General features: G+C 32.5%; 1 protein-coding gene across 1 annotated transcript; it reads left to right on the forward strand.

The window, feature by feature from the left end:
• The first annotated feature begins 3393 nt into the window (after nt 1-3393).
• On the forward strand, nt 3394-13451 carry LOC125063987 (glutathione S-transferase 1-like). The gene is made up of 6 exons (XM_047670748.1): nt 3394-3523; nt 3759-3899; nt 10697-10755; nt 11581-11719; nt 12329-12522; nt 13286-13451. The coding sequence occupies exons 2-6, from the start codon at nt 3759-3761 to the stop codon at nt 13401-13403; spliced, it is 651 nt and encodes a 216-aa protein (XP_047526704.1). The 5' UTR covers nt 3394-3523; the 3' UTR covers nt 13404-13451.
• Nucleotides 13452-16129: the final 2678 nt, after the last annotated feature.

The raw sequence follows: 16129 nt of genomic DNA on the forward strand, positions 1-16129 counted from the left end.
TATATTTTTTAATTAAATAAATAATATTTCATATGTCAAAAGGTTAAAACAAAATTATCGTACTGATAATGCTGACGATGTAGTCTTTCTAACCGATTTCGGATACAACAGCCAAATCTCAAGAGAGGCAAATCCGGTACGACCGGAAAGAGTTCAGGCTCACCCTTTGGTGATCCTGAACTCCATGTATTAGAAAGGACGTAAGTGCTATTGTGATTTTTTTTATCAGAAAAATGCGATATCTTTATATCAGCCCAGGAATCTAAGATGTTATTACCATAGTCAAGAACAAAGGTCAAGTCAAGTTGAGTACTATGATTATCTCTTCCAATCATAGTTTAATTACATTCGTGTCATTAATAATAAATTACGCCATTAAACGAAACATGACTTGCAGCTAGTACATTTGTAGATAAAATTATTATAATTTTGAATACAAATATTAGAATTTGTACACGTCTGAGCATCGAATATAAAAACGTTTATTTTAGCTAAAATGTTCATTCCGGCAATTAAAAACTAAAACCAATTTAAATACTTGGTGGTAGGGCTTAGTGTAAACCCGTCTGGGTAAGTACCACCCACTCATCAGATATTCTACCGTCAAACAGTAGTACTCAGTATTGTTGTGTTCCGGTTTGTAGGGTGAGTGAGCCAGTGTAATTACAGACACAAGCGACATAACATCTTAGTTCCCAAGGTTGGTAACGCATACGCGATGAAAGGAATGGTTAATATATTTTCGGTTTTTCCGAACCGATACGACTTGGGAACCTTTAAGAAAAGAGCGTACTCTTTCCTGAAAGGCCGGCAACGCACCTGCAAGCCCCCCGGTGTTGCAGATGTCCGTGGGCGGTGGTAGTCACTTTCCATCAGGTGAGCCTCCTGCTCGTTTGCGACCTCTGTCATAAAAAAAAAAATCTAACAGCGCCTTTGTCTATGGGCTGTGGTGACCACTTACCATCAAGTGGGCCGTTTGCTCAACCGTAATAAAATAAAAATATACTAAAAGATAAATTACATATCTTAATAAATATAGATAAACGAAATATCACTAAGGATTTTTGAAAATTTCGACTTAAAGAGGATCGATGACGAATGAACTGCAAATCATAGTTATAGAAATATCTCGTGATTATTATCTAAATATCATGGGTACTGTTATAAGACGAGCTGAATTCGCGTTTTTACGTTTTGTGAAAAATATTGGGAAGATATCTGAATATGAAAAAACGTGTTCACATCCCTCATTATAATGTAGATTCCAAGTATGCAGGATAACTATAAAATATTTCGCCTCGAAAACATTGCGTCAGAGATTTGGTGTTTTGAGAATGACTTGATAACTATATACATTTATTTTTGTCACATATAAATAAACAAGGATTCCAACCACCAGGACGAGATATACCAACGATAAACTAAACTTGGTCCTAATTCAGCTATATAATTTAAGATCTGTTATCAAGCCCAAAATTCTGATTAAGAAAAAAAGGAGATTTCTTTACCCAGCAGAGGGATATCAATATGCTCCGAAAATACAAATATCAAAACGATTTGGGTCCTGTTTATCTTGTTCTGTTATTTTACGATGACGTTCATCTAACTTTGGGCATTATGTACTACGTGCAACTAGAAAGCCATCAAAGTTTATAACAATGTCTACAACGTCGTAAGTAGACCAACGAGCTCTTTGGATTGACGTTATAGAGCGCGAGAGCATGATAGAGCAGAAAATGAGAACAACACACTTAAAAATTATATGAATATTATGAAAGATATTATCTGAAATTGTCAATTGATGGTTTCAGGAATAGCTTAATCTTCTTGGAATACCAGTGTTAATGGGCCAAAACTTGCCTATTTTCACGACTATGATCCAAAATTATCTATTATTAAACTTTTTAAAATAGGAAAAAGAAACAATTACTCAAATTACTTTAATAATCTAATCTATGATAATCTCATTCTTCAACAAATCTATAAGTTAGATATGAAACTACGTGTTTATATGAGATGGCGGTTAGAACACGTGCATCTTAACCGATGATTGCGGGTTCAAAGCAAGGCACTACTAAATATCCATGTGCTTAATTAGTGTTTATAATTTAGATCGTAGTTGGCGGAGGGAAACATCGTGAGAAAACCTGCATCTGTCAAATTTCAACGAAATTTTGCAACATGTACATATATTCACCAACCCGCATGATACCGCTCGTCTAGTATATTTTGCGTATTTTCATATCATTATGTCTTTGGCATACTTTGGGGTATCGTTACAGATATTGAATCCGTTTTTATTTTGCAAAAGAGAGCTATTCGATCTATTTATAATCATGGCCTTAATGGGATCTTCCTTCGGGATGTTTTTGAGAAAGAATACATACAGTTGCGTCACAATATACTTACAACAATGTAATATATATTCAATAACATCGATTACTTTGATAGAATCAGTGATAGTCATTGTATGAACACGATAAGTAAGGATAAGTTTATAACTCCAAGCTTCCGACTCCACAAAGTCAATAAATCCTTCTTGGGGCAAGGTATTCGTTTCTATAAAAAAATCCGCAGATATTTTTAACTTTGCCGATTCATCGACTCAAATCGGTTGATAAAAAATATTAATAAATAGGGCATATTATATAACACAAGTTTATATACGTCAAATCTATATTCAAGACCAATAGTAGATTAGCTTAATACTGTTATATAAAATGACGATTCAAATACCAATAGCCTACTTGAATAAAGTATATTTTGATTGATTGCACTGGAGCAGCTTAATGGAATTAGCTTACCTTTTCATTGTGGATCATTAATAAGCCGTTATTTTACTTTCATTATCAATTATTTGAATATCATTAATTTTCCATATTTTATCCATCAGGTGGCCCGAGATAGGCACCTTTTATACAATCAGTATCGAACGAAGCAATCTATTCGCACGCACTGTTGTGATAAATCTTATCAACCCCTCGTCATATTCTCATGCGTTTATTTAAATATATTTGAATATCACGAGGCCAAATTCCATATTGTAAACAGGTTTACTTAATCACATATCTTAAAGATAACGCTTACTGTAAATGTATATTTTTTTTTGTCTATGATTATGAATAATGACAAATATAATCATTTTTGTAAATAAACATTACAGTAGATGTTAAGTAACAGCTTGTATATGTCCCTGCACTAGGGTAAGGCTTAATCTCTTTTTTGATGAGATCGATTGGAGCTTATTCCACCATGTAATTCCAATGTAGAGTGCAATCATCGGCAATCAAACAAAAAAATGGTTAGCAGAGGAGAAAAATGTACTGAACCGTTTTGTCCTTGTCTCTTTTATATAGATAATCGTAATTACAGCTGTATAGACCGTATGTCAGGCTGTCAGTTATCGTCCGAGTGTGTTACGTGACGGTTGTGATAACATATTAAAAATAAATTATTGTTATCAATATTAAAAGAGTAGCTGATAATACTTTTATTATTTAATTATTTTTTTAATTATATCACAGTGAGTATACTTTGATCTTTAACAGTTTTAATATTACGTATAATTGCAATTTATATTTCAAAACAAAAACAAAATGCCAATTAATTGATTGATGGAAAATATATTGTTTTTTTTTTCACAAAAACATATCTAGTTACTTTTAAACACAAAAAAATAATATAATGACTACATTCATTGCTAGATTATTGTTATTATATTGATATATGAAACTAAATAATGTTGTTTCCAAACTCAGATGCCGTTGAAACTATATAAAATGGACTTAAGTCCGCCAGTCTGCGCTGCGTTAATGGTATGCGACGTGCACAGCGTTCCGATTGAAATGATTGAAGTAAATCTTTTAGCTAAAGACCACTTGAAGCCGGAATATCTGAAGGTAAGTAACTTCCAATTTAGTATACTTTTAACTTGTCCTAATTTCGTTTGATAAGCGCTCAGAATTCAACCATAATAACGTAATCTATTTCAATATATTGTTATGTAATATATTTCGTGTCAATTGCCTAAATGTTTTTACACTTGAATTACTTTAACGCACAAGTAGTAACATTATAAATAATTAAACCTAATTTTGTTTGGAATTGCTAGTTTGTATGTTTACGTAAATAATAATATAATTATCATATGTCGAGAAACTTATTAAAGTATAATATTTTATACTTAGTATATAATATAACCTTTCAATTGTTTATTTCGTCGTATTGTGAATGATATAAATACGTGAATAGGTATATAAATTTTATCTGTATAGGTATGTCACTGAACCCTGCCAAAAAGGTCGGACCGATTTGGATGAAACTTTTTCTTTGTTTTTGGTTCCATGAATGGTTTAGATTGGATCGCTACGATCAGCTTCCATTTTTTTTATTGTTCTTAAATATTTGTTTTTTTTTTTAATTTCATACACGTTTAGTATAAATATGGCAGATATCAACCAAAGAATCAATATATGTGGTACGTGTGTACATTACGAGGCCATTGAGTGCCATTCGTCTGCTTGCATTGTTAGTCTCGCTGCGGAGTGCGTAAACAATAATTACAGTTTAATTATACTTGTTGTGTTCACTAGAACATGTTCAATTTTAAAACGAAACGCAGTCAGTGTATTATAAAAATGTTTCTAAAGAATTAGTTTTTTACGAAATAATATAATCCTCTTGGCATTATCCATGATTATTGAAACTCTTTAAGGTAGGGGCAATGTTGGAGTTCATTCTATCCCTCACGATATTGTTCAGTGCTGCTCATCCGCGATTGAACTCGTGACCGCTTGTGCGCTGTTACGTACGTTGGTCTTAACCAACGGCTCTTCTATTGCGGATAAATTTAAATTTACGTTATTCACGTCATCTGTACTAAGAATGTATTACGCACTAGTTGTCGACCGTGGTTTCGTCACGTATTAGGAATTGGTCGTCAGGTCAATAAAAGTAGACTATGTCACATATATCACATTCTTCTAAGTGTTTTGGTCGTAAAAGAGAAACAGACAGACAGAGTTACTTTCCCATTAATAATATAAATATAGATTAATCTTTATTCAACTATATTTAATGTTAGTTAGATTATAGTCATATTAGATTAGAGTCATATTCTTTATCAGTCATAGTTGTATTTACTTATCTCGGCTAGAGCCCACCCACAACCCATTCATGTTTTACCGCCAACAGAACTTATAATTATTAGGTACAGTAATATTAGGTATAATTATTATCAGGTACTTTGTCTAAACAATAAATAAAAATATAATTAATTTATTAATGCAATATAAAAAAAAAATCTTTTTAGAAATTACATTTATTTGAATAATTATAATTATACAAGAAAAAACCCATAATTAATGAAGTATACATTAGTAATTACAAATCAAACAATTTCGTAACAAATTGCGAGATCAACAAATCTAACGTGTACGTCTATTATTTCTAGGTAAAATGGAGTTGAGTTCGAAAATGCAATTAGCCTTACAAATAAACATCCCGATATGAATAATATTAGTCTATCAACAAACATATATACAAAATGAAAACAAGATGTAAATTAGTCATAAGCTACCTCATGCTGTTTACACTGCAAACAGACGTATCGACTGATTGTAGGCAAATTAACACCATATCTGTAAATATTAGAACTTCTACAGCGCGGCTTCGTGGCTGTTACACAAAAACTCAATTTTGAAAGTATATACATTTATATATTAGGGATTCAAATGGTGTTAGCATTCTCGCCGCCATTCTTATTTTTATTTTTATTAGTGTATAATAAATTTAATAATGGTTATAAATATATTTATTACAACACAGACGGATGTTTTTGTATTAAGGAATTAGCATTAGCAGCCCGTAAATGTCCCACTGCTGGGATAAAGGCCTCCTCTCCCTTTGAGGAGAAGGTTTGGAGCATATTCCACCACGCTGCTCCAATGCGGGTTGGTGGAATACACATGTGCCAGAATTTCGTTGAAATTAGTCACATGCAGGTTTCCTCACGATGGTTTCCTTCACCGCCGAGCACGAGATGAATTATAAACACAAATTAAGCACATGAAAATTCAGTGATGCCTGCCTGGGTTTGAACCCGAAATCATCGGTTAAGATGCACGTGTTCTAGCCACTGGGCCATCTCGGCTCTATTATTGGATTAAGGAATAGAAAACTATAAATTAATAGTTGACGTCTCTTTTATCTTTTATCTGAGATGTAAATATATTAAATGAAAAGTAACATTTCCGTATCGGTGGTATTAAATAAACAACAATGTTCTAGTCCAATACGAAGGCACTATATTATACACATTGCCATCACAAAACAGAAGATTTCGAGCAAGTACCGAGAATTTACAAAGTTTTAACTCAAACATGAACGATACTCGAATTTATATAACACGAACAAAAAACATTTATAATATCTATATTCAAGCTGATTTAACGAATGTTATTAAATAATTTATAGCATTGATATATTATTTATAAAATTTAATAACTTGACTAAAAGTTTCAGAGATAATGTGATTTACTCAATATTCTGACCCAGTTTCATTGCCTCCCTTAGGAGTTGATTTCTATGAAATTCAAACTGTTTATAAAACGCGGCTTCCTTTTTATTATTTCATTATAAAGAAATGCTATAATCACTAGATGCAAAAAAAAAACGTTATTCAAACACCAAGTCACATAGGAACATTTCCATCTGATTTGTTGTGTATATTGCCGGTTCTTCTCGATAGAATCTACATTCCGAACCGGGATAGCTTTACTTTAAATAGTTTGTTAAATGACCATTCAAAAGTTCTTGTGAAAGCCTACATGAATAAAGTATATTTTGATTTTATTTCACCGGGAACAAACGGCAAGGAGCTTAGTTATTAATTTTTATTAATCAAAAATGTATAGGTATACATACATATAATTATACGTATATAATATACAGTATTCAATTTGAACGCTCTATGAAAATCAACGAATAATAAGTTCCCGTTTTTATCAAATATATTATCTTGTATATTCTAATTGTTGACTATTTTTTACATGACTTTGATGAATTTTATTAATTGGTATATGAAAAACTTGTGTTTTGTATGAGTTTCATTATTTAACTATAAATTTTAATTGCCTTAATAAATTTGGACGTGTGGAATAATCATTGAATATTTAATAATCCAGTTCAAACTTATATGTAAAAATATTTTTTGTGCAAGAGTATCACTCAATAAATTTCCGAATCCACTCTCGTACTTTACCGAAGTTGAATTCCACAAAATCCATTCTCAGTAGTTATTACGATTTATCTAACAAAAGAAATATATCTACTCGACGGAAAAGTTTGTAGAAGTGAGTTCAGAGATCTGCAGTAAATTTCTTGTCTGTGTACTCGCTTCGTAACTCGTTCGTGATAGATTGGTCAAATCGACTAATGTTGATACGACATTTGTATGCGTGTATCTTTAAAAAAAATAATTATTATTATCAATATCGTACAACAAGTCATATACATTTCAATTAAGTATTTAGCATTAGCATTAGCAGCCCGTAAATGTCCCACTGCTGGGATAAAGGCCTCCTCTCCTTTGAGGAGCTGAGCACGAGATGAATTATAAACACAAATTAAGCGCATGAAATTTCAGTGGTGCCTGCCTGGGTTTGAACCCGAAATCATCGGTTAAGATGCACGCGTTCTAACCACTGGGCCATCTCGGCTCTTTAAGTATTTAATTTATTAAAATTAAGAAAGACTTAAACCACACGTCATGATTGTGGAATGGTATCTTGACACTATTAAATACTTAGAATACACCATAGAATTCTTGAATTCTAGTAGTATTTCTCCGTTGAATCGCAATTCTGATCCTTTGTGGTCGGAAAGTGTTCTGTCACCAGCAGAGACAACATGGGTTGTCGTATGTATCATAGCTTTATAAGTTTTATCCCCTTCTGACATTTTAACAAACTTATTCTGTGGCGAGTTTATGTTTAAAGAATAATTAACTTATATTATGTACAAGTAATCGGTCACGACATCGTACGCTTCCAATTCAGTAAAGTCACACAATCATTTAGCGCGTTTAGCGTCCAAGTGACTATGCTAAATTTCAAGTCAATCGGACTTACAGTTTCGAAGATCTCGTATTTCGCTTAAACATATAGTTTTAAAAGTATAATCGTTTATTCATTAATGCCTCCGAAAAATTATAATATCTTCCCGGTCGGATTTTCGCCATTGTGGCCCATCTTGCAGACTTTATTCACGCAGGAGATTCTAGAGTGTATATACGAATAAGAAAAAAGTAGTAACAATCTCTTAATATGCTGGGTCCTGTTGCTGGGCTAAGGCCACATCTCTTTTTTAAGGATAAGATTAAGGTTCATCTCCATTCTCTCACTCTGATAATCTGATAGGACGGCAATCCACCACAACCCGCGAAATATCAATCGCTAGATGAACCGTTTTGCGTGCCTTTGAAGATGATTCACAGAGATTTAGATTAGGCTAGATACGACAGGCCGTTCGACCAAGCGTGTCTTGACGCGCTCCCTTAATTTGCGTTCGTTTTCTTGCGCCGATATAAGCTGTAAAAACTCTTCTAGAGTGATAAATCTAATCATGGAGTTATTACCTACCACTGGTAAATAATTTCCTATGCACAGCTGCTAGACGAACGGAGCAATTCCCAGATTCATCTAAGCATTTTCAAAATCAATATTACAATACGAAAATACTTCACACGTACAATTCACCATAAGTATATATAACAACAGATACAGCCAGATGTTTTTTTGTGCTTGTTGAAAATTGCTATGACTTGCACAATTTTAATGCTAAGTCATGACTTGGCAATGAGAATTTAATTGCAAAGAATTATCTTCTGGATATCAAAGTTGAAGGTCTATCGAGTCATTAGACATACTTATATATGTGAATAAATATACAAAGAAAACTTCTTGTGTACCCTTAATCGTACATACTGATGTTGACTATAATAAAACATAGTATCTAATATATTATGGACGAGTGAAAAGTATATAAGTATTATTTATACTAATATCTCATTGTTCAATAAGGCATGATACCTTATAAGTAGTATATTTAAGTTTTGTTTTTATTTTTTAAATTTTCTAATTTGCTTTTTTATTCCTCAGTACATATTATCTTTGTTGTCTTAAATTCAATTATTATTTATGTTTTATTTACATCATTATTGTTTACACCTTTAAAGACGTATCACTTTGAATGTTATCCACATTGGATATTAATTTTAAGTGCTTAGTGATAAGTTGATTGTGTATTTTTTTCAATAAATAAATAAGAAAGTAACTCTGTCTGTCTGTAGCTCTGACACGGCTAATCCAAATTTGAAGAATTTTGGTATGAAGCAAGCTTGAACTCTAAGGGCATAGATCTTTTATGCCTTACACATGAGCGAACACACTAAAACGCGAGCGAAGCCGCTGGCAACAACTATCATTTAATCTTTTTTTTCAAAGCGATGTGTATGGAAGATATGAATAATGGAATCTTTTTTTAATTTTGATTTGTTTATCCAAGGATTCGATGTAAATAATATTTATCTGCATATCTTTACTAGATATGCAGATAGTACTAGTATTATAAATAATTCCGTTGTTTGTTCGTTCGTTTGTTTGATTGCGCTAAGCTCAGTTAACCTTGGAGTTACCGACAAACATAAACGGTATTATGGTATTTGTAGGATGAGTAAGTCAGTGTTACTATAAGCATTAGTGACATAACATCTGAGTTCCCAAGGTTGGTGGTGCATTGGTGTTTTTTAGGGAATGGTTAATATTTTTAACGGCACTTACGGTCGATGTTGACCACATACGGCTTATTCCTCACATCACCAATGCACAACCAACCTTGAGAAGTAAGTAATAGTTGTTATGTTCCTTGTGCCTGAAGTTCTTATTACTTGGTGGTAGGGCTTTGTGCAAGCCCATGGGTAGGTACCACCCACTCATCATATAATCTACCGCAGTAACAGTACTCTGTCCTGTTGTGTTCCATTAAGAAGGGTGAGTGAGCCAGTGTAATCACAGGCACAAGGGACATAACATCTTAGTTCCATAGGAGATGTAAGGAATGGTTAATATTTCTTACAGTGCCTTTGTCTATGGGCGGTTGTGACCATTTACCATCAGGTGGCCCATATGCTCGTCCGCCAATCAATGCCATAAAAAAAATGTTCCACTGGTATTCAAACATCACTAAGTATTTCTATTTATTAATTTTTTATGATCTTGGGATCCTCTTCAGATTTAAATAAAATCGTGAATAAAAAAAACTAATTCTTATGTATTTTGAGCTTTAAAATGATTCTGATGTTATATAAACGATTCGTTTCCTGACATTTATGGCTATTTCTCACAGATAATTAGATTATCCCAGAAGCAGCAATTGTATTCGTAAGCGCGCACAATAACATTCCGTTTCGTAGTATTCAGATTTAAACCGCGACCATAATAGTTATTTGTATTATTTTGTCCGAAATTTTGATAGTAGTAAAATGTATATTACACATCGATAACGTTTGAATCAAAATATCGAACAACAATCTTCAATAAAATAAATTTAAAAACACTTAGAACAAATAACAAGTTCGTATCTTAGGTAGTGTAAAAAGCCTCTAACGAGTTTTAATTAAATTTTTTATCTGTTTTAGAAAAATCCCATGCACACAATACCTATGCTGGAAGATGATGATTTGATTATACACGACAGGTAACAATTTTTTTTATTTAATTTTTTATATAGTGTTGTACTACGGTCACAACTTATCTTTATGGAGACAAGCTAACTACGCAGGATACTCATTTAAAAAATCATAGCTTGAAGAATATTTAGTAGTCTGACAGTTTTAAAAATAAAAATGCGTGCATTGTCATTTACTTTTGGTGCGAAATTTGTTTGCATCGGACATATTATTTCTGGGTCATAGAAGTATACTCTTTTTAGTAAATTTTTGTTATGTATTATTATGTTATTTATTATTATTGTGTAATTGACGAACATGACCCTGAGTTGCGTGGATATATTTATACGCGATTAGTTATTTATTAAACTGATTAATCTGTAGATAAGTTATACGTATAAAACTGGCCTACATAATTCTAATTTAAATAACAACGGGTTGAATAACAACGGTTTGAATAATCATTTTATTGAAAAAAAAAATATCGTTGTAAGTCACCAGTTTTTCACAGAGTCCATGAAGTTTCTTTCAGAACCGGTGGTAGTTTGATCACCAACAATAAAGTGTTTGTCCATGCTTAATGAAGATATTTGAATTTCATTTGAATTCGAACCTGGGATATCCTTAAAATCTCTGAGACTTGTATATAATAGAAACGGATTGAATAATAAAAATTAAATATTTGCAACAAAGTAACGAATTACAGTAGAGAGAACTGTCTCAAAGCGTCACGTAAAGAAAAAGCGTGATGCCTATATACAGTTTTTTTTCTCTCCCTATATACAGTTTTATATACTATTATTTAAACTTATTCTTTTGTTATTGTTTTAATTCACACGGACTTTTTTTTTCAGTCACGCCATTCTCACTTATTTAACAGAGAAATACGGCAAAGATGATTCTTTATACCCTAAAGATCTCAAGAAAAGGGCTTTAGTCGACCAAAAATTATTTTTCGACACGCTTCTTTTTTTCCGCATGCGTTCTGTAACGGTAAGTACTATAAATATGATTTTGGTGACGATGGGTAATCAAGGTAGACGAGAAGACTACACAGGATATTATCTAATACATAAATAAGTGTGTGCAAACATAGATACACTCTGTATACCTTGGCTCTTATAATCCGATGAGATGACAAATACGATACGTCCGTAAAGTGTTCAGATACAAGACCGATGGTTTTACGTGCTTTAGAAGGCATAGGAGTGAAAACATTTCGACTGCGACTTCAGACTCCATTGAGAATATTTCAAAAGAAAAACCCAATAACTTTTACCAGACCGACATGGGATCTAGGGCGAGATCTGCGGCCTTAAAGCCACTAGATCAACGAGGTATTCAAAATATATTAATGGACACATGAAAATCGAAATACGTAAAATGTTACGATTTATCTTCATTTAGTAATTTCATAACTATTAATTGGGTTAAAAAATGCAATTAAAATTTATTTATTCAAAAAATAATGGGATATAACTTTTTGATATTTCACGATCGTATTCGCAGAGTTTCGAGTTTCTTACGGAATAGCTCTATAGGCTAAAATTCAAATAAAAATAAGTGTATTGATAATATAATGTAACTTATTTTAAATTTCAGTACGCAGCCCTCTTCGAAGGAGTCAGAAAACCAACAGAAAAACAGATAAAAGACTTACATGAGGCGTACAGCTTCCTTGAGGCTTTTCTGTCCAACACGAAATTTGTAGCCGGCGATAACATGACTATCGCTGATATTTCGATTCTCGCATCGGTCGCAGCAATCCGACACATTGTTCCAATCGACGCTAGCAAGTAAGTTAATTATTGTAGTAGGGGCATTTTATTTATTGAATACCCACAAACTAAGTTTTAATAGCAGCCCGTAAATGTCCTTCTGCTGGACCAAGGCCTCCTCTCCATTTTGAAAAAACAAATTCAGCCCATGAATTCAGTGATCCGTCATTGGGATCGAATGCAGAATAACTTCTGGGCCATCACCTCTACAGTATTTATATCTATATCATTGAAGCTTTAGCCTCTTTTCAACTTATAGCTGTCGTTATTGTTTGATTAACACATTCATAGATCGAGCACGTTAGCAACCTGCCTGGAAATGTTTGCTAACTCATATTGATGCAACCAATCCGAAACTTACTATAACATAAATATTTATTTTGAATTAATTGAAATAAAGCTTATAAAAACAATGATGTCAGCGATATTGTTTGAATGTGCTTAAGTAGGATTATATTAATACTTACTGTTCGTTATTGTAAGTATGGTTGGAATTGGTCACTGCTGTGCAAACAACTCCTCTTAAAGTAAAGTTTTGTAGCAGCGTAAGGTGAATAAAAAACACAAAATACAGGCACAGGGGACATAAAATTTTAGTTGCCAAGATTGAAGTAACAACCATAGACATAGGCGCCATTAGAAATATTTGAACATTCCTTAAATCACCAATGCAATGGTTAGTATTTCTTACAGCATCGATGCTATCATATCTAACTACTAGGAAATCTTGGCTGTTTTATAAAATAACAATTTATTATTATATAAAATAATTTTGTTACAGATATCCCAAAACCGCAGCCTGGTTTAAGTTCATGGAAAGTCAATCGTTTTATAAGAAATGCGGCGAAAAGGGATCACTTGGACTTGGACAAGTTCTCAAAAAAGCTTTGGATCTTTGAACTAAATAATATGTGGTAATGGAAATAAAAGCCTTTGTAAAATGTAAAGTGTATTTTCTTACATTAACTCCTGCAATCGTTGTATATAAAGTTTGAGATAAATTTGTATTCTACAAATACAACATACAACTCAACGCATACTGCATCAGAAGATTGCTTTCAAGTGGGTTCGATGCCCGTAAAGATAAAAATACACAAAGGATAATTTCCTGAATAAATCGTGAGCCGCGTACTGACCATGATATATGCCGGTAAAAATTGGATTTATTTCATGCTTTCCCTCGCTATTTGAGGAGAACAGAAACTGTTATTGGACGTATGAACGATGAGACATCACGTATAAAATATTCTATACGAAATACATCATACATCCGAAGCTTTCGATCACGATTTCAATGCGATAAACCTGTCACAAGAGTTGGCATTCCCTGTGATTTATGCGAAACATAATCCGGATAAAGTAGGCACTATTGATTAATAACAATACCATGCATAGATAATCTTGAAAATATTAAGACATTTGATTTTATCAAATGGTATTGATGTTATACTAACGCTGTGTTATAAGTCAAAAGTCGAAAATATATTATTTAAAAAAAATATACAAATATTTAGATCGGCTAGGAATTTAAGGAAACGACTTCATTGACGCGAATATTGGTGTCTGGAAATAAATAAATACACTTTGATGAGTCGTGATACTTTGTTAATTTTATTCATTGAAATATTTATGTTTCAGTGAATAATTGGCGAATTTTTTAAAGTCGAGGTCATGATGTTAAGTGGCTAAATTATTTTGGCATTATTCTCATGTTTAGATTTTGAATCTGGTAACTTATAAGACAAATGAAAATTGTGTTCAATCATGACCATTAAAAAGTAATTAATTAAAATATCATAAAACTGCTACAAGAACCAATAATCCCCTTTTTCTCATAACAGTGAACCTCATCGTTCTCTTCAAAATTTGTCATATTAAAAATAAATAATTATAGTTGAAATATTTTACACTTAGAAAATATATTCCAAAAAAATAATAACACATTGCAACAAAATTATTCTCTAAAGATAAACATATAAATAATATTACTATTTAATAGCTTTGATACTTATGTTAGCAGAGTGCGACGACTATGGTAGAGAGAAGGTCGTAACATCGTCACACCCTCAGACCAGCTAGGTCCTTAAACACTCATTGAATAAGATGTTATAATCACTTAAAATAACTCCTCGCAAAATACTTTTCCAATCGAAGAAGTAATGATCATAAATAGCCATACAATTACGTATTCCATGATATTGGCAAATAGCACAGTTATATTGTGCCCTACTAACAGTATTAGTATGTCCCTATTTACGACATATCCCTTTAAATGCTATATCCGTTTTAATTTTACTTCCGATGTTCCGATTACAGCTTCGTCAACGTTGAAGTCGTAATTTTTTCGAAAATTCAACCAATGATATCACGTTATTTAATTTATATCAAATATTGTTTATTTGGTTTTTCCTCGACAGGACAGGATACGGTCACACACTACTCGAGAGAACCGATCAATGCTTTTTTTTTTTTTTTTATTGCACACATTGATTTAATTCGTAAAAACATCCTATTGCAACGACGAATCTGACGTACATGTTAAGTAGTATTCGCTATTTGTAAAGTAAAGTGACGACCAATAAATAAGCCGCTGCTGGGAAATGGCGACAAACATGGTCATTTCTCATACGTCTATTTTCCGTATATCCTATCAAAGCGCGCGCTGTTTTCCTGCGATGCAAAGTGATGTCAACAAATGAATAGGTCACTGCGTTTAGTAGTCAATACTATCGGGTAAAATAACTCTATAAGTCAATGCTTGGATCGCTTCGATCGCTTTACTTGAAGTGCATTTATAGCACCCACGCAGTAAGCTCAGAAATAGTTCGCCGTTAGCTCAAACGAATGGAAATTGAAATTTATAAAATAATCTCGTTGAGGTCTTAGTCACCGGAAATTGAAGTGGTGAATAAGGTTTTTTATTTCGCAATGAATCATCGCCATCTTAATTATCATCATCATTCAGTCGCCATCATCAATATTTACATCCAGTCGGAATGATTGGTTTATTGAAAAACAATTATTATATTACAATTATCTTTATTAGTCTTAACATAGCACTAGTTGATTTTTACATATAGCATTTAATACGGACATAGACATAGACAAAATCGATATGATTCCATCAAAGCAAAAATTATTTCCCTAATAGGATTTATCCAATATAAATAAATAACAATATGAAAATTCCGTAAAAACTATTCAGAAGTAACCTTATTCTATTAGAGTCAATCCGATTATTTAACACCTATATCCTCAAAATCATTTTTTTTTTATTAATTAATTTAATCAACGATAAATGACGTTCAAATAAGACAAATTAAAACGTAAGCAATTGATAAAAATAATATTTATTAATAACTTAAAAGAAAATCTGTAAAAGCATCAAGTCTCGGCTTTTCTAGGAAATTTCTAATGGTTTCTTGAGAAATACGTTCCCGTTTTCAAGCAATGACGTTAAGTTTTGTGATGTTTTGGAGGACAGATTGTGCCGATTTTTCTCGTCGCTTCGGATGCTTCTAATAGATTGAGAACCCAAATGACAAATCCCGACCATATGCATAAAAAATGTGGAAGACCGCTATGTGCCGACGCGCAAATTCGATGAATACAAATTCGCGCTCGC

This window comes from Vanessa atalanta, chromosome 5, assembly GCF_905147765.1.
Source record: "Vanessa atalanta chromosome 5, ilVanAtal1.2, whole genome shotgun sequence".
Classification (NCBI taxonomy): Eukaryota; Metazoa; Arthropoda; class Insecta; order Lepidoptera; family Nymphalidae; genus Vanessa; species Vanessa atalanta.